The following is a 22566-nucleotide window of genomic DNA, read 5'->3' as shown; positions in this document are numbered from 1 at the left end:
TTACCAACAGTACATACAGTTTGGGCTTCCAGCTGAGAGCCAAGGTGGTGCAGCGGTTACAAGGGTGGGATGAGGACTCAAGAGACGCGAGTTCAAATCCCCCTTGGCCGGAGGCTCACTGGGTGACTTTGGACCACTTCCTACCTTTGAGCCTAACCTACCTCACTGGGTTGTTGTGAGGATAAAGGGGTTTGTGGGGGGAGAACAACGCACGCCACCCTAGGTCCCTTGGAAGAAGAGTGGGATAAAAAGGTTAACGTTATCATTATTAAGTAGTATTTTCATTAATTATGAATCACCAAGAATACCTAGAATTCATAAAGCTTTGTAAGTGTAAACCACTCTGAGGCTGGGCAGCATCTAAATGTAATCAATCAATCAACAATCAGTAAGAATTAATTTTCATTATTATCAATATTATCACTCATTATGACTCATCAATAATTTTCATTATTATCAATAGCTATTGTTAATGATTGCTTGTTATTTATTGTTGTTATTAATATTGGTTCTTGCTGCTATTCAGCCAAAGGGACCTGTTGGAACTTTTTGTGGGGGGGGCGGGCTCTCACCCCACGAAAGACACATTGGCTGCCTTTTAAGATGTCTTGTTGCACTTGCTGCGAAAGCCCAAAGAGGGATTCTGCTTTCGGAATGAAATTGTTCACATAACTTGCCACCTGCAGCCCGAGAAATACCATTTTTCATCATTTACATGCCTGTAGGGAAAACGCGCAGAGAAGGCAGAGAAGCCGGTTCTGCTCTGAATGCGCATTTCTGTTTCCCCCCAAGGCCCTCAGGGGAGATCCGTGCAGCCTCCCCACCCCCAGTCCCAAACAGCTGCATGAGTCTGGAGGGGTCATTAATAGGCACTGGTTTCTTTGGGGGCTATTTCCCTTTTGGCCTGGCAGTCTTGTCTGCGCAATGCAGGAGAGCTCCGGAAGGCACGGGCGATGAATGGCAGCAAAGCAGGTGACGCGTCCGAGCCTCAAGGGGGACGCTGTCCCCGGGCACCCACCGCCTGCCCATCCTTGCCAAATCTCTCGCTTTCATGCCAAGGTGGGGAGGGCAGAGAAAGGGAGAGGGACTGTGGAGGCAGATGGCCCAAGAACAGCTCCCTTCATCCCCCTTTTTGCCCATCCGATGCAAAGAAGAAAGGAGCAGCATTCGGAGGAGGTCTGCCAGGTTTTTAAAAATTATTATTTATGTTGGGGGTGAGGGGAAGGGAGATTCCAGCCTTGCGAAGCACGTTGCCGAATTCTTGCTGCCGCGCGTGCTTCCGGCTGCGTCGTCATTCCATGGAGCCGGGACGAGCCGGCGGGGGACAGCAGCTGGGTTTGATCTGCACAAAGGCTGAACGGGGCAGGATTCTGCAGAAGCACAGCAGCGGAGGGGGGCTTCCGGCAGAGAGTTGCCAGCTGGACGGCGTCGGACGCTTAGGAATGGACTTAAACCAGAGGAGGGGAAAAGGGCTTTGCATCAAGATACCCGGGGGCGGGTGGAGTTCATGCAGCAGAGAAAGGATCCAGGAGTTGGCAATTAAAAAATGAAAGAGAGAAGGGCTCTGGTCTGCTGCTATGGGAGCTCTTTGTCAGAACAACACAAGCCTTCCGATGCAAACGGTCATTGCAAACAGAACATGGCAAACAGCCCTGCTGGCTCGGAACAAAGTTCCGTCTGGTCTACTCCAGTTTTACATAGCGATCAACTAGTGGGCCAGGGAAGCAACAGTCTTCTTTCTCCCTGTCAGTATACCAAATGGTATTCGGAGATAGGCTGCCACTAAACGCAGAGGCTCCAAATGGCCATCACAGCAGCCTCCTCCTGCAACCGTGCCCTGTAAGCAAAATCGCCCGTGTTAACGCCCACCCCCTGGTCCAAAGCTCCCCCCACAAAAAAACACTGGGAGACCTGCCACCATCCTGGCCACACTTTAGCAAGGCACGGCAGGTCTCGGATGTTGAAGGCTGGAAGCCGTAACAGCGGTGGAGAGAGAACAGGCACCGGGCGCCTAATCGCGAGCGACACGTTTATTTAGCACTTCTGTACAGGTCTGTTTGACAAATTCCCCTCTCCCCCTACCCCCTGCCCACGTACAAGATGGCACACCCTAGGCATTGCCGTCGGACATTTTGACACGGGCGCAGAACGGCAGGGCAGCGCAGGAAGCGTCGCGGCGCAGCGGAACCCGGTGGGCTTCCCGTGGCACACAGGCCTCCGCAGATGGGATCTGGCCGAAGGTGGCGCCTACCACACAGGCGGGCCTGCCTCCCCCACTGCCAGAGAAGGGGGTGTTGCACCTCTCCCCAAGCCGGTGCTCTCCAGATGTGTTGGTCCGCAATTCCCATCATGCCCAGGGACCATGGGAGCTGCAGTCCAACACATCCGGACATAACAGGATTGGGGAAGGCTGGTTCTGGTGTTCTGACCCACTGTGATCTCCTGATGCCCCTCCTTTGCGGCGCATTTGAGAAAAATCCAACCCGTGGATCCAGGCCTGCGAGGCTGCATGGAGTCCTCTCCTTGCAGTTGCAAGTCGCTGGACATGTTTCCCGGTCACAGTCTTGTGGGAGGGGCCACACTGACAAGAGGGGTGTTGGGAGCAGGCCAAGGACCCCCTCCGAAACAACAGGGAGACCCAGCTCGCCCGTGCTGCTGTTACCCCTCTGGGGCTGGCAGCCAGGGGGCCAAACAGACGCCCATTCAGGGCCCGAAAGTCACCAGCGTCCTCCACGTTCGAGCCTGTGCAAATTGCCCAGCGCTCATCCCATAGGAACGCAGGAACAGTGCAAAGAAGGGTGCTTGGAGCGAGCGCAGCTCACCCCGCACGCTTCCCCTGAGTAGAGCATTCCACGCAAAAGCTTCAAGAGTTGAAAACGCACAAAGAGAAAATGTCCGATCGCCTTCCTGGGCCTGATTTGAAAAACAAGCAGACAGGATGTCCATTTACTGGATCAGGAATCAACCCCTGAAGGGTTGTTGATAGCTAGGCTGCCAGGAGACAGGGAAGGAGGACAATTTTCTACATCCCACTGACCCTTACGAGGACCTGAAACATCAGCTCTGGGAGAGCTTTTTTTAAAAAAGCACAAAAAATGCTCAGTGTTATTTTCAGCTCAAAGGCCATCTTGAGGGGGATAGATCCACGGCTTCTGTGGAATTCGGGAAAATCCAAACAGCTGCCAATCTACCAGGTTCCTCCCCTGCACCCATCTACCCCCCTTTCATCTTTCTGCCTGCAGATCTCAGGAAAAGCAGCGAGGGGTGTTTTAACTCCACCAAAAGAGAGAAAAGTTCTCCCAGGTTTTAAATTCAGCGCTGCCACCTAGCGGCGGGTCTCTGTGGACGGCCTCTGAGACATCCCAACAGGTTGGCAATGCCGGGCGAGCAGATCTCAGTGCTGCAGGACTAATATTCCCCAGCCTCGTCCTCTCCATGCAGCAGCTGGTGGGCAAATCCAGAAGAAGCGAAGAGGTACGTTGGCAGGAGAAAACCTTGGGGGCATGGAAAGTCGTCTCTTTTCCACACGTGAGGTCAGCTTGTTTGATGCACCAGGTTCAAGAGTCGGGTGCTGTACAACCCTTGTCTAGATCCCGCTTCACACAGCCATCAGCAGGAGGGATAAAATGCGAAAAGACTTGGTCGGGGAAAAGAGAACAGGTGGAAACGGCTTTGGTGGTTGAAATCACAGACAGTCCAGACAAAGTGTTGGGAGATTGTATGTGTGTGTGTGTGTTTTTTAAGTGCTCAGATGTTTGTTGCTCAGGTTATAATTCTGATTTTTGAGAAGCGATTGCTGGAGGAAGGACTGAGGCCTGGCTGGGCCGAGCATTCTTCCAGGGCGGGCTAATTGACCGGGATCAGAGATCTGTGGAAACAGAGACACAGGCAAAGATGGGGTTTTAGGGGATGCTGAGGTTGAATGTTGCCGTGAGCGATGAAGCAAACCAATTCCTTCCCTCAATCCCCCCCCCCTCAACTGTGCAGTGCATCTAATGTCAGTCCTACTTGGGAGTAGACCCATTGAAATGAACCGGGCAAGTTAGTCGCAATTAACTCCCCTCCATTCATAGAATCATAGAATAGTAGGGTTGGAAGGGGCCTACAAGGCCAACGAGTCCAACCCCCTGCCCAGTGCAGGAATCCAGGTTAGAGCATCCCTGACAGGTGGCTGCCCAGCCTCGTCTTGAATGCCTGCAGCGTGGGAGAGCCCACCGCCTCCCTAGGTAGTTGGTTCCATTGTCATATTGCTCTAACAGTCAGGAAGTTTCTCCTGATGTTCAGGAATCCGGCTTCCTGTCACTTGAGCCCATTCTTCCGTGTCCTGCACTCTGGGCTGATCGATTGGAATGATCATTCCAATGAGTTTACTCCAAGTAGGACCATGGTTGGATATAACCCATAGGAAGCTGCCTTATACTGATTCAATAGTCCATCTCAGGTGAGTATCGTCAACACCAGATGGCAACAGTGGCTCTCCAGGGGTTCAGGCAGCAGTTTTCCCAGCTGTACCTGGACTGAACCTGGAACGCTCTGTATGCAAAGCAAGGGCTCTGCCACTGAGCCACAGCTCCTCCCTGTCCCCTCCCTTTTATAACTGGAGACATCGGGACTCGAACCCAGAACCTTCTGCACGGCAAAGCAGGGGCTCTGCCACTGAGCCACTGTCCCTCTCCATTAAAAGAGGGCAAGAAATATTTTTGCACCTGCCCCTCAACTTAATTTAAGGCACCTCTTCGCAAATCTGGTGAATCCAGGACTTGAACCTCACAGGACGAGGCCAGGAATGAGAGCCAGTGGAGTGGCCCCGCAGTTCATTTCTTAATTTGTAAAGAGCAGTTCCCGGGGTCAGGGCAAAAGCGGGATCAGGACGTTGGCGCCAAAGGCAGCTCCAGTCCCAGTGCAAACAGCAGCTTTTGGGGGAATGATTTTTGCTGGGACTTGACAGTGGCTTGTAAGCTGTCCCTCACCTGGTCACCTGGGATGAAGAAAACAATTCTCCAGGTGACTGGACAAGGGAAATTTTCCTAACATGGATGAGTGCTACATTTTCCCTCCCAATTTTCCAGCCACGAAGAGGATAGTGGAGGGAAGCATGCTACTGTGCCTGTTCTTTAATTGGCTATGCTAGCAAATTTGGCGGACTTATTTGCAAGGCTGCTTCAAGGGCAACTCTGGAAGTCGTGGCCGCAGTGCCTTACATAGAGCTGTCCAGGAGGCCTATCTTGCAGGGTGGTTGTACAGTTTGCCCAAGTGCTTCAGCCACTCCTTTTTATCAAGTTCTGGGTGAAAATGCTCTCCTTACTCTGCCATGAAGAGCACCTTTGCCCCCCCCCACTTCCTCCTACCATTATCCATGCCACTGATGAATCCAGCTGCACCAGTTCTTGCGATGAAGCCATTTCCCCAGTTCCGGACAGAACTTCTGAAACGGCCTTCTTACCCCAAACAGCTGGCATGACTGCGCAGCTAACAACTGGGAGGGAGAGGGGTTAAACAAGCGCCCCCCCCCCCCCGCTCCAGACTCCACTTGGGAGCCAGTGTTAAGCAAAAGCCGGCCGCTCTCTCAAGCCTCTGCAAGACGGAACAGCTGCAACACACAGGCACGGAGGGAGACGGAGACACATCAGCGGATAGGGAAGGCTTAGTACACACAGACACAGCAACGAGCTGACCTCTAGAAGAGAGAAAGGGAGGTTAAAAACAAGGCCCCCCAGAAGCACGGAGCAGCTCTGGGATGCAGCACATGAGCCAAGGAACAGACGCAGGTTAGTCGGGCGGAGAGGGGGAGCTGATCCACTGTTCAGCTTTTAGGGTGCCCGCCCGCATTATCTCTTACCTTCAGTTCAGGCGTGCTTTGGAGACCTCATGGGCTCGAGTTCGCCAGCTGCTTCGGAAACAAAAGGGAGGAACGTGTGTGTGTGTGTGTGTGTGTGTGTGTGTGTGTATCTTCTGCGTTTGAGGCTGTTTCCGTTGCCTGGGCCTCTTTGGCCTCGTGTACTCTTGACCCCCTGGATGCTGTTCAGCATGGACCCCTGCCACGTAGCAACCCTGCCAAAGGGGCTGGCCCAACAGCAAGGACACTGCCTAGCGGCAACTATTCCTGCCCCCAACCCTGCTTGAGCTCCTGAGCATGGAGACCCTGCTTTGGGGAATGTCTCCAGTTTTGCCCAGGGCTCTTGCCGCGACGCCGCTCGCACTGTGAACCACAGCCTGTCTTTTGAGTCTTGTATCGTGAACCTGGATCTCAGAGTGCTTTGAACGTTCTAGGAGTTAAGTCTCTGACTCGGACTACGTGTTTGCTTCTGGACTGCTCCTTAATTTAAGCCATGGGCTGTGAGCTCTCAAGTTAACTGATCTGTAACGTCTAAGATGAAGTGTCGTGACTTCGGAAGTGAGATCTGTGTCACTTGATTTGCCTCAGAACAACGCTGAGTCGCGGAATCTATGTCTCTGTCATCCTGTCCTACAGTGAAGAACCCCGCCACACCAGGACAGAGTGTGTGTGTGCGCGTGCACCCTGCTAAAAGCCCTGTGTGCGTGCGTGTGCCCACCAGCCCTGCTAAAAGCCTGTTTCATTTCTTTCCTCTTCCCTCCCCATCTGTTTTTCCTTGTGTGTCGTGCCTTTTTTTGATTGTAAGCCTGCAGGCAGAGACCGTCTTTGTTTAACTGAATGTTTGTAAACTGCTCCAAGAGCTTTTTTGGCTGAGGAGCAGGATAACAAAAGACTTTGAAACAAAATAATCTAAATAAATAAATAAATATATAAAGGAGGTCACTGAGTGGCTGTGGTTCTCAGCGGGGAGAACAGGGGTGAGCAACTCAGAGCCCAGGCATTGCTGTGGCTTGCCGATGAAGTCACTGGAGGGTTCTCGTTATCAAATTTGCGATACGACACGGAAGGCAGACAGACGCGAAAACAAGCCAAACTGGAGAAAGAGAGAGACGGACACAGAGACAGGTCGATAAAGCAGGACTCCTCAGACGAAAAGCGCAGCCTTCGAGACAACCTGATCGGGTTCGGGGTTTCTTGGCTCAGTTTTGAGGGTCACTACTCCGGTGGGAAAAGCAGCTGGCTCGCATCACCCATTCTGACGACACTAACAGGGGAGTGGGTTTGAACGGAGCTGAATCCAACCGGGTTTCTCCTGTTTCCCTTTCGGAGGTGGCAGTGAATTCCGCAGATTAATCCTGTGTTGTGTACAGGAGCAGGGCACCTCCGGGCCCTCTTTGAATAAGACGTTCCCCATTCCCCGGAGACAAACAGGCACATGTCTCTCTTTCCTTTAAAAAGCCCATTGCCACCGTTTCATCACACTCTGGCGTGACCAAGAGACTCACAACTCAAAGCACAACTGAGAGATGGCGCCCAAACCTGCCCCCTCACCCAAAAAGCCGGGGCTCCACCAGGAAGAGGGAAGGGGTTTCGCTCCGCTCCGTTTCGTGACAGGCCCTCAACTGAACCCCTGGTTGCCGTTTGCTCTGATGCTGCGCTTTAGAATATCGTACAGCACTTCAGTATGCGGTCACAATGAGGACAAAACACGCCCCTGCAGTGAAGTGTCACTACAGGAGACGGAGGGTGTGTTCCTGATGTGATTTGAATATTGCAACCCTTCCTTCCTTCCGCACACATCCCATGGCCTGGCAACAGTGGTCCAGGCTGTCAGGCAGACAGGGGTCATTATCCTCATCACCGATTTTAGAAGTGGGAAGCCCAGGGACTGAACCTGGGACTTTCTGTATGGAAACTAGGAGCTCTGCTCCTGAGCTATGTTCTGTCCCCTAATGGTACAGTAAGATTCATGGTTCTGAAAAAAGGGTGGATTAAAATAGAAATTTAGGAAGCTGTTAGTCCATCTGGCTCTGTATTTTCTACCCCGAGAAGCTGCAGCATCACTCCGGTTTTTCAGACGGGGTCATTCGCAGCTCTACCTGGAGACACCAGGGATGGAACCCAGGACCTCTGCCACTGAGCTATGGACCACAATCCCAGGTATACCCCACCCCACAGCTCCTTGGAGGAAGCATGGAGTACAAATCTTGACAGATCCATCATCCCATCAACCGGATCAATTAATGCTGAATAAAATAAGCCACGTGCATCTTTTAGCAGAACAAGCTCAGTTGGTACAGGGGGTATATACAACCTTTGGCATTCCACAGGAATCTTTGTCACTCTGGAATTCTGTTAGGAACATTGAAAGCTACCTTGTGCTTAATGCAAGGGTCTACCCAGTGTGGGACTGTCTCCGCTGACTGGCAGGGTCTCTCCAAGGTTTCAGGCAGACGAGGGTTTTCCCCATTAGCTGCTTCCTGGTCCTTATTTAACTGGAGACGTTGGAAACTGAACCCAGGACCTCCTGCATGCAAAGCCGGAGCTCTGCCGCTGAGTTTTGGGTTCATCATGTCACTCAGTGTTTCTCAGTGCACACAGCTTGGGTGTGGCTGGATCAGAGAGGGGAGCGGGTATGACGTTCAGTGCTTCCGCTCCTCGAGACTTTGGCCCAAGGAAATGGACTGGCGCAGGGGTGTTGAACCTCGTCCAGCTGGATTCCATTTCGGACAAGCTCTTGGGGGCCGCATCCCAGGGGAGATAGGGCCCGAAGGCAAAGGGGGCACACACAGACCCAAACACAATCAAGGTTGAAGGTGTGCCACCAGCACAGACCTCCAGAAGTGTTTGCATCAGGGCTGAGGAACCTCTTTCAGCCCATGGGCTGGGTTCCGTTTCGGAGAAGCTCTCAGGGGCAGCATGCCGGTGGTGGGTGGGCCAAAAATAAATAAATAAATACCAGCCTATTTTAGCTCGAAACTCTTCCTGCCGGTAGCTAAGCCTTGGGAGAGGCATTTCATCTCTTTTAGCATGGGGGGAAAAACTGCACAAAAGCGAGGAAACCCGCAAACGATCAGCGATTGGGGAGAAAGGGGTTTAGATGTGAACCACTTAGCAATTCCAGTATATTAAGCGGTATGCGAGTAAGGTTAATAAACAGATACATAAATGAAGTGGGCGGGGCCAGGGAGCGGGTGGGGCCATCCGGGGAAACCCAGGTGGCTGGATTATGACCCCCAGGCAGGCTGAATTACGACCCCCGGGCCTGAGTTTCAACACCCCTTGGCTAGAGCAACCAGGTGCCTTTGCCCCAGCAGGGTGACCGAGGAGACTTGGCCCCGAGGGGGATCAGCAGACAGGAGAAGGGTTATTCCCAAAGGGTCCTGAACAGCGTGCGGCACAAACAATGTGGCGGAAACACTTGTCGGACATGTAGGCAACAAAACCTGCCAGAAAAGAAGGGAGAGACACACACACGCAGTGTGCGCGCAAGGCCGTGGAGAAGGGAGGGCACGGCGGGGGCAGCATCCATGCGCAGCTGCGGCCGGAAAAAAGAAAGAACCGAGAGCCACCAGCCTGGCCACGCTCCACTCACCGGCTGCCTCCTCCTTGCGCCTCCTCCAGCTCCTTCTGCAGCCGGGCACGCTTCTCCTCCTCTTCCAGCAAGCGACGCTTTGCCACGCGCAGCTCTTGCTGTGCCTCGCACTTGATGTCGTTCGCCACCACCACGGCGGTCTGCAGGTCGGCCTGGAAGCGGCGCCACTCTTCGGTGTCGTCCTGCGCTCAGGTGAGAGAGCAGGGCAGGGCATCAGCAGGGGCAGGGAATCAGCTCTGGGGGAGGCATGGCAAGGCGTCTGCTGGGCCCCCCCTCCCACCAAGAATCAGCAACCGGAGCAACTGGGCTGTTCTTGTCAGGGATGATGGAGAAATCCACAACAGAATCACACACATTTGGATTTCTATGAAACCGGCCCAGGGATTCCGCAACAGACCGGCATTTCCCGAGTCACACAGGTTCCGCAGACTTGTGGACCATTTTTTTACTTTCTAGAATTTTACACAAATTGAGTCATCGAAAAATACATAAAATAAAAAAACACCGGCCGGAAATGAACATTTCCCCTATAGGCTAAAGCATGAAAATGCACTTGGGGGGTGCACTTCAGGGTGATTTTCACATTTCGGGGTGTGTTTTTTTTTGCATTTTTGCAAGTGAGAATTTGTGCAAATTCGGATTTGCACAAATTCAGGAAAATGGGGAAAATACGATCCTGCCAATGAGCGGACAACGGAATGAAAGGCACCTGACATTCTCCAAAATGCAGAGAAAAAATCCGTACATCCTTAGTACTCAGGTTCCTCCACAATTTACACCACACTTTACCAACAGCTGGGATTCCTCCGGGGGATTACTTTAGGGAACAGGGCTTGGAGGAGAAGCAGCGACCACTGGAGGAATCCCAGGAGGCTCTGGGGGCTGGATGCAGAATCTCCGTGGGCCAAATTGGGCTAGTGGGCCAGATGTTCTACATCCCTGCTTTACATGGAGGTCAGAGGCCTCGCAAGAGAATGCTCTTGCGGGGGGGGGGGGGGCTGCCTCTTTCGAGCTACTCCTGTAAACGCCTCCAGGCAGGGATCTCTCCTCTGGGAGTTGCGTAGAGACGTCAAGCACGCTGATGGCTCCAGAGCTTATTTCTACCGTGGTATTTTCATCAAAGAAGTTCAGGCTGGCACACAGATCTGATCCTCCCAGCGCACCCCGCTGTGGACTCTGTCTCGTGCTAGCGCCAGTGAAAGGAACGGGAGGAGGGTCAGATGACGTCACCGCCAAGGTAACATCGGAAGCTGCCTTCTACATGGTCAGACTGCTGATCTGGGGTGCAGAACGTCTTTCCGCCCACGGGGGCTGCATTCCAGTGGTGGGCGTGGCCAAAGGCAAAAAGGGTGGAGCCCCCCCCCCCCCCCCGCCAAATACCAGCACATTGTAGGGTAAATCTCCTATTGCCAGCAACTAAGCCTTAGGGAGGCATTTCAAATGGAGAAAAAAACTGCACAAAATTTGGGAAACCACCAAACAAGATGATTGGGGGAAAGGGGACGGGGCCAGGGGAAGGGGGCGTGGACTTCTGGGGCCTGACTGGGACCCCAGATTCGACTCCTGGGCATGAAATTCTGCACCCCTAGCCTACCCTGATTAGCAGCAGCTCTCCAGGGTTTCCGACGGAGAGGGGTTTTTCCAGCCCACCCTGGAGATGCCGGGGATCGAAGCTGGGACTGCCTGCATGCAAAGCAGGGGCTCCGCCACCGAGCTGTGATGCTTGCCCTAAAGGCCGCCTTCCCACTCACCTTAATCTGCTTGTTCAAGGTCTTCAGCTGCCTCTCCAAATCCACCTTCTGGTCTTCGAGTTCCAGCAGATTACCTGGGAACAGTGAAGGCAGGAAGAGCATTTTGAGATGAAACGCTAGAGAGGGCAGCCGGGGAACACCGCAAGCTGAACAGCACAGGCTGATCCGTAGGGAAAAGTGGGAAATTCGCTGGGTTCGCTTTTTAACGTGAACTGAGCAAAGAGCACTCACCATGACTTATGGCCAAAATATTCCTGAAGTTGCCGACTACTAAAATAAAGGATAATTTGGTGGGGGGGGGTTTATAGCACCACTAACTTAGATGGCACTTTACCTAAGGATTACAATAATAATGACAATAATAATAGTAATAATAATAAATTATTATTTATTTAAAATATTTATTGGCTGCCTTTCAGGGCAGAAGCCCTCCTAAGGAGGCATACAACAATAACACACATAAAACCAATACAATAATAAAAGCAAGAAAACACAGTAAACAGAAAGAACAGAATAAAAACTGCAACAAAAACAGCAACAAAAGCTGCAACAACAGCAATCACATCAGGAGAAGGCCAGAGTAAAGTAATATGTTTTCAAGACCTTCTTAAAAGCCTGCAATGATGGAGCGTGGTGGATAATAATAGTAAGAATAATAGAACTCTGCCTGCAAGGAGCTTATGATTAAAAAAAACCCCACAGCATAAATAACAGAAGTTCTACACAAATATTTTCTTCACATTGCAAGCCTAACATTTGCTCAAGGTCCAGTTACGAGGAAATCATCCCCTGTCTGATGGATGGTCATGTGCGCAGTAACATTGCCAAAGAAGTCAGTCCCATGGTCCAAAATGCCTTTCCCCTCCCATGAAAATCGCTTTGTGGGGATGGAGCAATTTCCGGCGGGATGGCAGTGCAAGAGGGAAGTTTTCAAAACCTCTGTCCCTGCATGCCTCGGTCCCAGTTTAACGTAACCTGTAATGTGGTGCTGCCTTCACCCGGCTATCAAAGTTGAGCTATTATGCACGCCCCGGTAGCCTCGCGCCTGGATTAGTGCGACGCCTTCTACGTGGGGCTGTCTTAGAACGCTGTCTGGAAACTTCTGCTGGACCAAAATAAGTGCAACTGTTGACAGGGACTGGCCAATTTGCGCCCCCACGCCAGCCGTTTGTGACCTGCACCGGCTGCCAGTCTTGGCACGACAGCCTAAACGGCTTGGGGCCTAGGTTACTTGAAGAATCATCTCCTCCCATGCAGACCTGCCCGGACCCAAAGCTTGTCCTCAGAGGGCCTTCTCCGGGAGCCCCCACCAAAGGAAGTGAGGTGGGTGGCTACGAAGAAGAGGGCCTTTTCTGTTGTGGCACCCTGGTTGTGGAATGTCTCGCTTCCCAGAGAGACTCGCCTGGCACCTTCGTTGTGGTTTTTTCAGCTGCAGGGAAAGACCTTTTCATTTCCCTAGGCTTTTGAGTCCTCCAGTTTTAAAAATGGTGTTAGTCCATTGTGGTGCTGCTGGCTTTTATCTTGGTTACTACTTGGGTTTTATTCTATTTTAAACATAGTATCCAACCTTAGTCCTACACAGAGTAGGCCCACTGAAATGAATGGGACTTAGCTGAGTCATGACTAACTTAACTCCCATTCATTTCAATGGGTCTACTCTCTGTTGGACTAACACTGGATACTTCCCAAGGTTTTTCATTTTTTTGTTTTACTATGCTGTTCTGTTTTACATTTTGTTTTGTGAACAGCCCAGAGGGCTATACAAACATGTAATCAATAAATAAACAAATTACAATTAAAAAAACAGGCTGACGTTTCTAGTTTTGCCAGCAGGTGGCAATCGTGCATTCTTGTCCGACGCCGGCTGATCCAGAGGATCTTGCCCATGTGGTAACTGATCTTGACCAGCTGATAACTGATGCTTCGACACTGGCATGACGACATCGCTCACCTATTAGGGTGGGAAGGGCCAAATTGAAATTTATTCCTTTCTTTTTTCTTTTCTTTTTTGGAGGGGTGGCAAGGGGGAATCTATGGCAATTCCTCCAGACCCAAGTTGGCTTGCAAACACGTTAATTTAGACCAGAATGTATGAGAAAACTGGAAAGCATCCAAAATAGATCCAAAAAGAGATAAGTCCTCAAGACGCAGCAGCTTGAGACACATTCTCTATTTTTGGATTTAAATTCAGACCGGCCTTCCCCCAACCTGGTGCCCTCCAGGTGTGCTGGACTGCGACTCCCACGGTACAACGGACGTGCTGGCTTGGGATGATGGGCATTGTAGTCCAACCCATCTCGAGGGCAACAGGCTGGGAAAGCTGAACCAAATCAACAAATACATGAGATTTTCTCTTCTTTTAGACATGTGGGCAGGCCGATTTGTCTTCCACTTACTCTCCAAGTCGCTGATGATCTGGTTGTCATGCAACTTTAGCGCCCGGTGCTGCTCCACCTGGTCTTCCAGCTCAAAGATGGTCTCCTTCAGGTTCTTGATCTCTGCTTCGTTCTCCACCGTCTTCTCCTGCAGACTGAGGCTGGTCAGGCTCATCTGCTTGGCCTGCCGGTCGCACGTCTCCTTCAGCTGCTCGCTTTCCTTCTCAACCTGGGCGAAATGGGGTGGGGGGGCAGGAAGAAGTCTGAGATACTGCGGCAGGCCTGCCCGTAGAAGGATGCTGCCATGGGAGCACAGAGAGGCAGCGATTGCGAGGCCTGGACATGGGTTCCCGAGACGCTCTCGGCTGTCATTTTATCCCCCCGTCCCTAGTAAGGGTGCGGGAGAAATGGGCTACCCAATTTCACACTTTCAAACCGCTGTGCGTCCTGAAACTCAGCGACCGGTCGAAACCTGCACTTCTCTGGATTTCACAACGGAGTTCTCCAATCAAAAAACGGCATACAAGAACCAAACGTCACGCTAGAGAAACAGCCAACATTTGAGAAGAACCGAATTTAAGATCGGGGAAAATGAGAAACGGAGGGAAACCAAAATGGACAGAGTCACCTGTCTCTAATCCAGAGCATGTTGTGGTTACAGTTACTCTCGTTTAACAGAGAGGGAACGGAGTCTAAGGACGCAGTCCTACACGGGGGAATACAGGGAGCTGTAGGGTTTATTTCTGTCTGAACATGCACAGGACTGTGCCCCGAAATCAGGAAGTTATCTTTGGGTTCTTCCAGCTGGGACGTGGGACGTACCCTCTCAGCTCTGCATGGGGGCCAGTGATGTTTAGTTGCAACCCTGCTCCATAATGTGGAGAGCATGTGACACATTCAGAAGGGATATTAGGTTGTGCATCACCCGTGCAGAATGGTGCCCCTCTTTAAAAAATTGGAAAGATTCTGTCACATGAGCCTGCAGTTTGGGCAGAAGGTAGATCTCCAGCTGTTTGGGACTTCAGCTCCCACAAGCCCCTGCCGGCATGGAATATTGGGAGTTGTCGTCCAAAACTTCTGGAGATCTACTTTCTGTCCATCCCTGGGCTTAGCTCAGTCTTCCCCAAGCTGGTGTCCTCCAGAGCATGGCCGCTGCAGGTTTGGGGTGATGGGAGTTGCGGTCTGGAGGGCACCCGCTTGGGCGAGGCTGGCCTAGCCACAGATTTTATCACCTCAGTGAGAACCGGGGCTGGAGTGCAGAGGAAGGAAAGAATAAAATATAGGAAACGTGTTTTTTCAAAAACAAAACCCAGCAATAAAACCCAAGTCAAAAACATTTCATCAGTTTCTCCGTCGGAGTTCACACAGCCCTGCCCCCTGCGAGCTCTCTGGAGGGGACAGCGCCCCCTCCGCCTCCCCACCCCCCAGCAGCTGCAGTCACCACCGACTCTGGCCAAAAAGGCATCTCGAGATTCCAATCCCCATAAACCAGGTGGCGATTTTTGGCAGGGCTCCCTTTTCGCCCCTTCCTCCGCAGCAACGGCCCTTCCCACAGGCCGCACCTCGAACTGGGACAGGGAGTGGGTTTCCGAGCTGGGTGAAGGTTAATTGCAGGCTTGGGTTACCCAACGAGAGAATTAACAGGCGCGCGCACACACATTCAGAGGCCGAGAGGAACACCTGGACCCGGGCAGAAACCCGAGCTGCTGATGAGGCCCATCTGCCTGGGAGAGTAGGCGGAAGCACTGAAAGGCCGGACCCAGAAAGGGGTGGGGAAGGGGAAGGGGTGTGTTAGCGTAATGCAGCGCCATCCAGTCACCCAAGGAAAATGTCTTATGCCAAGGGAGACCCTCGGTCTGCCCAGCTCAGGATTGATTGGTGTGGCTCTCTGGGGGTCTCAGACAGGGGGTCCTTCCCAGCCCTAACAAGAAATGCTGTTACCAAGCTATGGCAAAGTAAGATCCTAGACCGCATGGTTCTGAATAAAGGTCTGATTCAAACAGGGACACAGGAAGCAGGTCTATACTGAGCCAGACTGTTGGCCCACCTAGTTCAGTACTGCCTACAAGAGGCTGCCCCACCTGGTGCCCTCCAGAGGTTTTGGAGTTCAGCTCCCATCACCCCAGCCAGCAGGGCCAATGGTCAGGAAAGCTGGGAGTGGGCACGCTCGTCCCACTCTACCACCGAACGATGGCCCCTTTCTGCAAATGGGTTCAGGTCAGCCCCGGGGCTTCTGTGCATCTGCCTCGTTACCCTCCTGTACCCCGTTCCAGCCGGCCTCGTTATCTCACTGCCTCCCACTCCCCTTTGGACCGACACCCCAGCTGCGATTCCAGCCAGCAAACCATTGTCTGGGACAGCTTTTCTCTACGCCATGCCTTGAACCCTGGATCGAGGGCTCGTACAGTTCCCCAGAAAGGCCATCCAGAACCCACCGTGTTCTATTTCAGGGGTGTGGAACCTCTTTTAGCTGGAGGGCCGCATTCCATGTCACAGAAGCTCTCGGGGGCTGCATTCCAGGGGTGGGCAGGGCCAAAGGCAAAGAGGCAGGGCCAAAAATACCAGCTTATTTTAGCTTGAAGTGCTTGCTGATGGTAACTCAGCCTTTGGAGAGGCATTTCAACCTTTTAGAACGGGGGGGGGGGGAGAATCTGCACAAAAGCTGGGAAGCCATCAAACGATTGGTGGTCGAGAGAAAGGGGGTGGGGTCAGAGGAAGGGGTGTGGCTATCTGGGGAACCCCTGGAGGGCCGGATGTGGCCTCCAGGGCTGAGGTTCCCCACCTCTGGCCTATTTAATCCAGTATCCTGTTTCCCCACAGGGGCCACACAGCTGCTCAGATGGGAAGCCCGCGAGAAGAGCGTGAGGGCAATAGCTCTCTCCCGCTGCTGCTCAGGTACACTGCCCTGAACCTGAAGGTCCCATTTCGCTATCTGGGCCTTACCTTGGTCAGCTGCCCTTGCAGGGTCTTCACCTCGCTGTGCGCCTTCAAGAGCTCCTGCTTGAGCTCCGTGCAAGCGAGCTCCAGCTGGTCCTTCTCGGCCCGGGCCCCCTTCAGCATCTCCTGGACGCCTGAGCAGCCGGCGTCGCCCCCCGTGGCGTCCATCGCCACAGCTTTCCGCCGCTCGCTCTCCAGCTGGGACCGGAGCGAGCCGCTCTCGATCTTCAGGCCCTCCAGGGAGACCTTGCAGTCCTCCAGGGTCCTGGCCAGAGCCGCGCTGCTCTGCCGTTCCGCCTCCAGGAGGACGGCCAGCCGCTCGTTCTCCTCCCGCAGGCCCTTGAGGGCCGCCTGGGTGTCCTGGTGTTCCCGCTCCAGGCTCCGGAGGCTGCTGGTGAGCTGCTGCTGGATGTTGAGCATCTTCTCCCGCTCGAACCGGGCCTTCTCCTGCAGCTCGGCGCACCTCTGCTCCAGCTCGTGGGCCTTGGCTGTGCTCTCGTCACTCTTGGGCCGCTCCTGCAGGAGGGCGGCCAGCTTCTCGTTCTCGTGGCTCAGCTGCTCGGCCCGCTCCCGGTGCTGGCAGAAGGAGCTCTCCAGCAGGGCCTTCTCTTCAGCGAGCTTCTCGTTCTCAGCCGTCAGCTCCTGGACCACCTGCTGCTGGTCCGAGAGCTCCTGCAGCGTGGCCTGCAGCTCCTCCGCCGTGCAGTGGTGGTTCTCCTCCATCCGCTGGATCCTCTCTGTCAGGGAGGCCACGGAGAGGTCGCTGGCGTTGTTGGGTGAGCTCCCCGAGGGGGAGCACCGGGAGGTCTTGACGGGGTTGCTGCTGGAGGACGAGGCTGGCCGCGACGGGACGTCCAGGATGTGCTCGAAGTCCGACGCGTCGGGCGAGAGGGAAGCTTTGGTCACATCACTGCTGGAGGAGCCGGAGTTCCGCAGCGGGGGCCCGTTCAAGCAGGGGCCACCGCTGCCCCCGCCGCCGCCCGGGGGGTGCTTCATGGGGCTGCCGAAGCTGGACTCTTGCGCGGTGGGGGTCGGGAGGCTGCTGCTGCTCACGGTGTCCGACCACGGCGAGTGCTCCAGGCGACCCAGTTTCTCCTTGAGCCGCTGGTTCTCTTCTCCCAGGCTCAAGAGCTCCCGCTGGAAAGTCTGGTTTTCCTCCCGGAGAGTCCGGATCAGCGGCTCTGTCTCAGCTGGCAACAGGTCCCCGCTCGGGTCCGACGGGCTGGCGGGGTCGCAGTTCCCCAGTGGTTCTTTGTCTTGCCGCTTCTTCAGCTCACTCCGGAGTTTGGTGATCTCAGAATCTTTCGTCTTGGCTTCGGCCAAGAGCTCCTTGACCTGGGACTCCAGGAGCGCCCGGTCGACGACCTCCGCCTCATTCCTGGACTTGAGGGTCGGCCGAGAGTGCTTGGTGGGGGTTGGTGTTCCCGAGGAGGCTGGGCTGGGCTGGGCCTTCCGGGGTCTCAGGACCGCCTTTTCTCGGGCTACCGCAGTCGGCAGCTCCCGAGGCGCTGGGATCCCGGTACGCTTCGAGGATGGGATGGAACCTGGGAAAGGAGGAGGAGGAGAAAGGCAGTGAAGACGCAGACTGATCTAAACAGGGGCGTCTGTCTGCCCGGCACTTTACAGAGGACAAGAAGACTGGCTCCCACCCTAAGTGCTTCCAATCCCAAACTCGACAACGGGGGGAAAGAGGCAGAACGACACAGGGAAGCAACAGGTGAGCGTTGCAGGTGGGCGGCAGGGCGGCATTCCCACAACCTGCTGCTCAACCTGGGCTGCAACTCCCATCATTCCTAGACAACACGGCCCTTGATAAGGCTGCCAAGGCAGAGGCCGAAAGGAACACGCTTTGACACTTGACCTCGACCGGCAAAAGAAGAAGAGAGGCTTGGGTGTGGAGCCGACCGGGAAAGGCTCAGAGGTTTGGACCGCTTGGCACAGAGGCTGCATTCGGGCACAATGACTAATGATGTTCTATCATTACGTGCCGGAATGCTGGGCTCACATGCTCCACACTCCCCCCCCCCCGCCGCCACCGCCTCCAGTGCACCCGCAAAGAGATCAGAAGCTTTCGCGTCTGTTTTCCAGCTACCTGCAGTTCCGCATGATGCCTGAATCGGGACAAGCAACGCTTTAAACTATGGTTCTGCTAAAATATCATCCACATCATCTTAACGATAGCCTCTTCATCAAAAAACACATATATTTTATCGCTTTTGGCTTGCCACTTCCATTGGCCCTAGCCGGCCAATGTTGAGAGTTGTAGGCCAAAACCTCCAGTGAGCCGCAAGTCTCCCACCCCCAGCTTAGCGCTAGAAGGTGCAGACTGTCCGAACCCACTGCAAGAGGGTCTGGCTTGTGTAGCAGATGGACAGACTTCTGCCCCCTCCCAGATCACCGGCTGGAGAATGGAATGCAGCCCCTGCCCTCGCGAAGGCTGAAGTTGGTCACATCTGTACTGAGGCAGCCTGTACCCCAAAGGGCCATCTCCACTTTCTCCTGACATGAAAATCCAGAACAATTAGGCTGATGGAAAGATACCACCCTGCAAAAAACACACACGCTCTAGAAGGGGGGGAGGAAGGGGCATTTTGCATCAAGGAAAGCACAGTACCGGCTCTGTGTTGTGCAACGGGCTTCATAAAAGGCCCAGGACAAAGGGTGCAGTGTTTCTGGGGGGCAGAGGGGGGAGAGATTGCAGGCATTCTCTCTGGACACGGTGCCAACAGCCCACACATGCCCCGGCCGCATTTCGGCAGCTGCAGCTTGCGGAACCAGGAAACAGGGGCTGCGCCCCGCACAGCTTTTTCCACTTGCCTTTCCGAGGGCTGCTAATGGTGCCCCCCCTGCCTTGTATTTTAAAATTGCACAATCGTTCAATTGGCGTCAGGTCCGCTGACTCAATTCCCTGTCCGGCTTTTGATTCTCAAAGTTAACCGTTTGTTATTTATTGCCTTGCCGGTCTGGTTTGTTTTACATCACACCCTTAGGCATGTTTACTCAGAAGTAAGGCCTGCTGTCTGCGGTGGGCCTTACTCCTAGAGGTAAGTGTGCGCCAGATTACAGCCCTGAGGTACGGCCTTTTTGTTAAAAGCATCAAAGAAAGATGGGAAGAAAAATCCATCTAAAATTACCACTTTCTGATGGATCTGTGCAAGAGTTTTTATCAAGATTTCAACTCTACTACCGCTACTGATACCACCACCGCCGCTATCAAAACAATAAAAATAATTATAATAACAGTAATGATCATGATATAAATAGCAATGTCCCTGTCAATGGCACTTTTTAAAGCATGGAGCTGGCGGATGTCTGTCCCGAGGAGCTTATAATCTAAAGACAGCCATAAGGGTGACAACGTAAGAGGGAGAAACAGTTGCAGGAGTTAACGGGAAGAACACAGAATCATAGAATAGCAGGGTTGGAAGGGGCCTACAAGGCCATCAAGTCCAACCCCCTGCTCAGTGCAGGAATCCAAGTCAGAGCATCCCCGACAGGTGGCTGTCCAGCCTCGTCTTGAACGCCTCCAGCGTGGGAAAGCCCACCACCTCCCTAGGGAATGGGTTCCACTGTCGTATTGCTGTAACAGTCAGGAAGTTTCTCCTGACTGTTAAGAGCAATACGACCCACACGTTGTTATTGTAGTTACAGGCATTTACGTGTTAGTTCCTTCCATTGTTACCGTTATCGTCATTATTATAACGTCCCTGTGCATGCTGCTTTCCAAAGAAAGAGAAGACAACTCTCTGTCCCAAGGGACTTACAACCTGATTCAGCCTTCCCCACTTGGCATCCTCCAGAGGTTTGGGATTTCAGCGCCCATCCACCCCAGCCAGAATGGTCCATTTTCAGGAATGCTGGGAGTTCTGGTCTAAAAAATTTGGAGGGCACCAAATGGGGGAAGGTTGATCTAGAAATTCTTATTCTTATTATTAACATTACATTTATATGTCACCTTTGTTTCAACAAGCTAAAAGCAGCATACATGGATCTCTACCCTGTGCCATTTTATTTTCACAATAACCCTGCTCGGTAGGTTAGGTCGACAAACTGACACAACCAAAGACATGTGGGAGAATGGAATTAGGGGTGCGGTATGATGGGAGTTGTAGTCCAACACATCTGGAGGGTGCCAGCTTGGGGGAAGGCTGAATCACACACACCTTGGCTTAGTTATTGGGAACAGGGCGTCCGAGATTGGGCCAAAGGACAAACTGAAATGGGGTTTGAAGCAGCTTAATCCAACTCCCTGGCTTTCCCCAAGAAAGGGCTCTGACGGAGGCGGGGACCTTTGGTTAAGAGACCCGCAGCCCTTGTCAGCAGGGCCAAGCCAGAATCTACGCCACTGTGAACCAGCCGGAGAAAGCAGGCGCCCGTAGCATGATGACCGCACAAGGGCAGAAGGGCAAGCGCTTCGTATTTATAGCACGGCTGGCCGACGATCCAGAAACGTCATTTTGCCTGACAAATGCCAACTGGAAAGGCTGATGTGGCAAAAGTCCCATTCCCTGGAGTGCCTTAAAGGGGGGATCTGGGGGTCTCTGAGCAGTCACAGCCCATGGTAGGCCCCCAGTCTAAGTCCTGGGTAAGAGGGCGGGGGGGACGACTATAGCTCAGTGGTAGGACTGAAGGGGGTGGCCTTTGGGGGACCCCGGGAGGGAGGGATGTTGCCCCAGGGTCTGAAACAAAGAGACCTCAGGTAGAAGGTGATGGGAAAAACCCTTCTCTGCTGAAGAAGCTGGAGGGCCGATCCCAGTCAGAATAGACCAGGCTTCGCCAACCCTGGCACCTCCACTACAACTCCCATCTGCTGCAGCTGGCATGCCCGGTGGCCAGGGATGATGGGCATTGTAGTCCCAAGAGCTGGAGAGTTGCTGGGTCCCCCCCCGACTCCTGGCTTAGATGGACACGCAGTCTGACCCAGTCATGGCCACACTGGCCCGGGGAGAATGGGAGTTGTAGTTTGATGCATCTGAAGTGCACCAGGTCAGAAGGCTGGAATAGAAAACACTGGGTTCCCCCTCAGACATTGTTGGACACCAATGCCCATCAACCCCAGGCAGGATGGCTAGTGGTGGGGGTTATGGGTCCTGTAGTACAACATGTGGAATGGCAACAGGTACCCCCGCTCTTGCTCTAGATCAGCCTTCCCCATCCTAGTGCAATGCCTGATGTCTCGGACTACAACTCCCACCATCCCCCAGCCAGGTGTGGACTGTGCGATTCTACACGACCCACAGAGTTGCGGTTTCCGGGTTGCCCCCGGGGAGAAAGAGCATTGCTATTAAATGTGCAAAGGCTACTGGCTTATAAATGCGCACAGTTACGCGCACAAGATCAGAACCAGTCAGATGTGGCAGCACCCCTGCATTAGCGCTGCCCCCCCCCCAGGTCCCAAGAAGGCCCATAAAATGTGCCTAGCCATCCCCGCGGCCAGCGCGCACACAATGCCCACCATTTCCACTGGGGGAGCGGAGGCTTCCGAAAGAAACGCTCCATTTGACAGCTGCCATTTTCTTCCCTCCGCAATGGCCTTCGGACGGGAGCAGGGCCCCGCCCGTTGCCAGCAGAGCAGCCCCCAGGCACCCCGTGCGGAACGCGTGGCCAGGCCGTGACCCGGCTGGCTGATGCTCGAGGCTCTGCCGGCGTTTCCATAGGGAAGGATCCGGCAAAAGGAGGGCCTCCCGTTCCGTGCCCCAGCCCCGACGTGTCTAAAACTGGGGGCCAGGTGTGTTTGCAATCAACTGGAGAATCTGCAAGTTTAGCAAAAGCAAAGCCCCAGACCAGCATGTGGAGTTTTTTAAAGAAAACCTTTTACTAGGGGCCCCTGTTCAATGTACGTTGCCTCTTTACGGCCAAGCCCCTTTCCCTCCTATTTCAAAATGTCCCATTTGGCATGCCGCGTTCCTCCACCTTCCCGCTCGCCCACCATTCGCAAAAAATGCTTTTTAGGAAGCTCAGTTTCTCAGTATTTACGAGTATTTGCAGAGGTGACCATAACACCAAACCTCCTGATCTCCACAGATAATTTTTGGGGAGACGCCTTATACCAGGTTACCCCAACCTGATGCC

At 53.5% G+C, this 22566-nt stretch overlaps 1 protein-coding gene across 5 annotated transcripts in view; it reads right to left on the bottom strand.

Annotated features, from left to right (window-relative positions):
* The window catches only part of SPECC1 (sperm antigen with calponin homology and coiled-coil domains 1), a 97958-nt gene that overhangs the window by 34035 nt on the left and 41357 nt on the right, over positions 1-22566 (bottom strand). For all 5 annotated transcript variants that reach the window (XM_084822935.1, XM_084822933.1, XM_084822936.1 and 2 more), the window contains 4 exons: positions 16501-18038; positions 13579-13786; positions 11183-11256; positions 9432-9613 (listed from right to left, as the gene is read on the bottom strand). In XM_084822935.1, the coding sequence (XP_084679061.1) occupies positions 9432-9613; positions 11183-11256; positions 13579-13786; positions 16501-18038 (2002 nt within the window). The remainder of the gene's footprint in view (positions 1-9431; positions 9614-11182; positions 11257-13578; positions 13787-16500; positions 18039-22566) is intronic.

The sequence above is a fragment of the Heloderma suspectum genome, chromosome 16, assembly GCF_057233095.1.
Source record: "Heloderma suspectum isolate Gila_16-S chromosome 16, 16-S_ref, whole genome shotgun sequence".
Lineage (NCBI taxonomy): Eukaryota > Metazoa > Chordata > Lepidosauria > Squamata > Helodermatidae > Heloderma > Heloderma suspectum.
The sequence above is the reverse complement of the archived record's forward strand: the minus strand, read 5'-3'. Positions and strand labels throughout refer to the sequence as shown.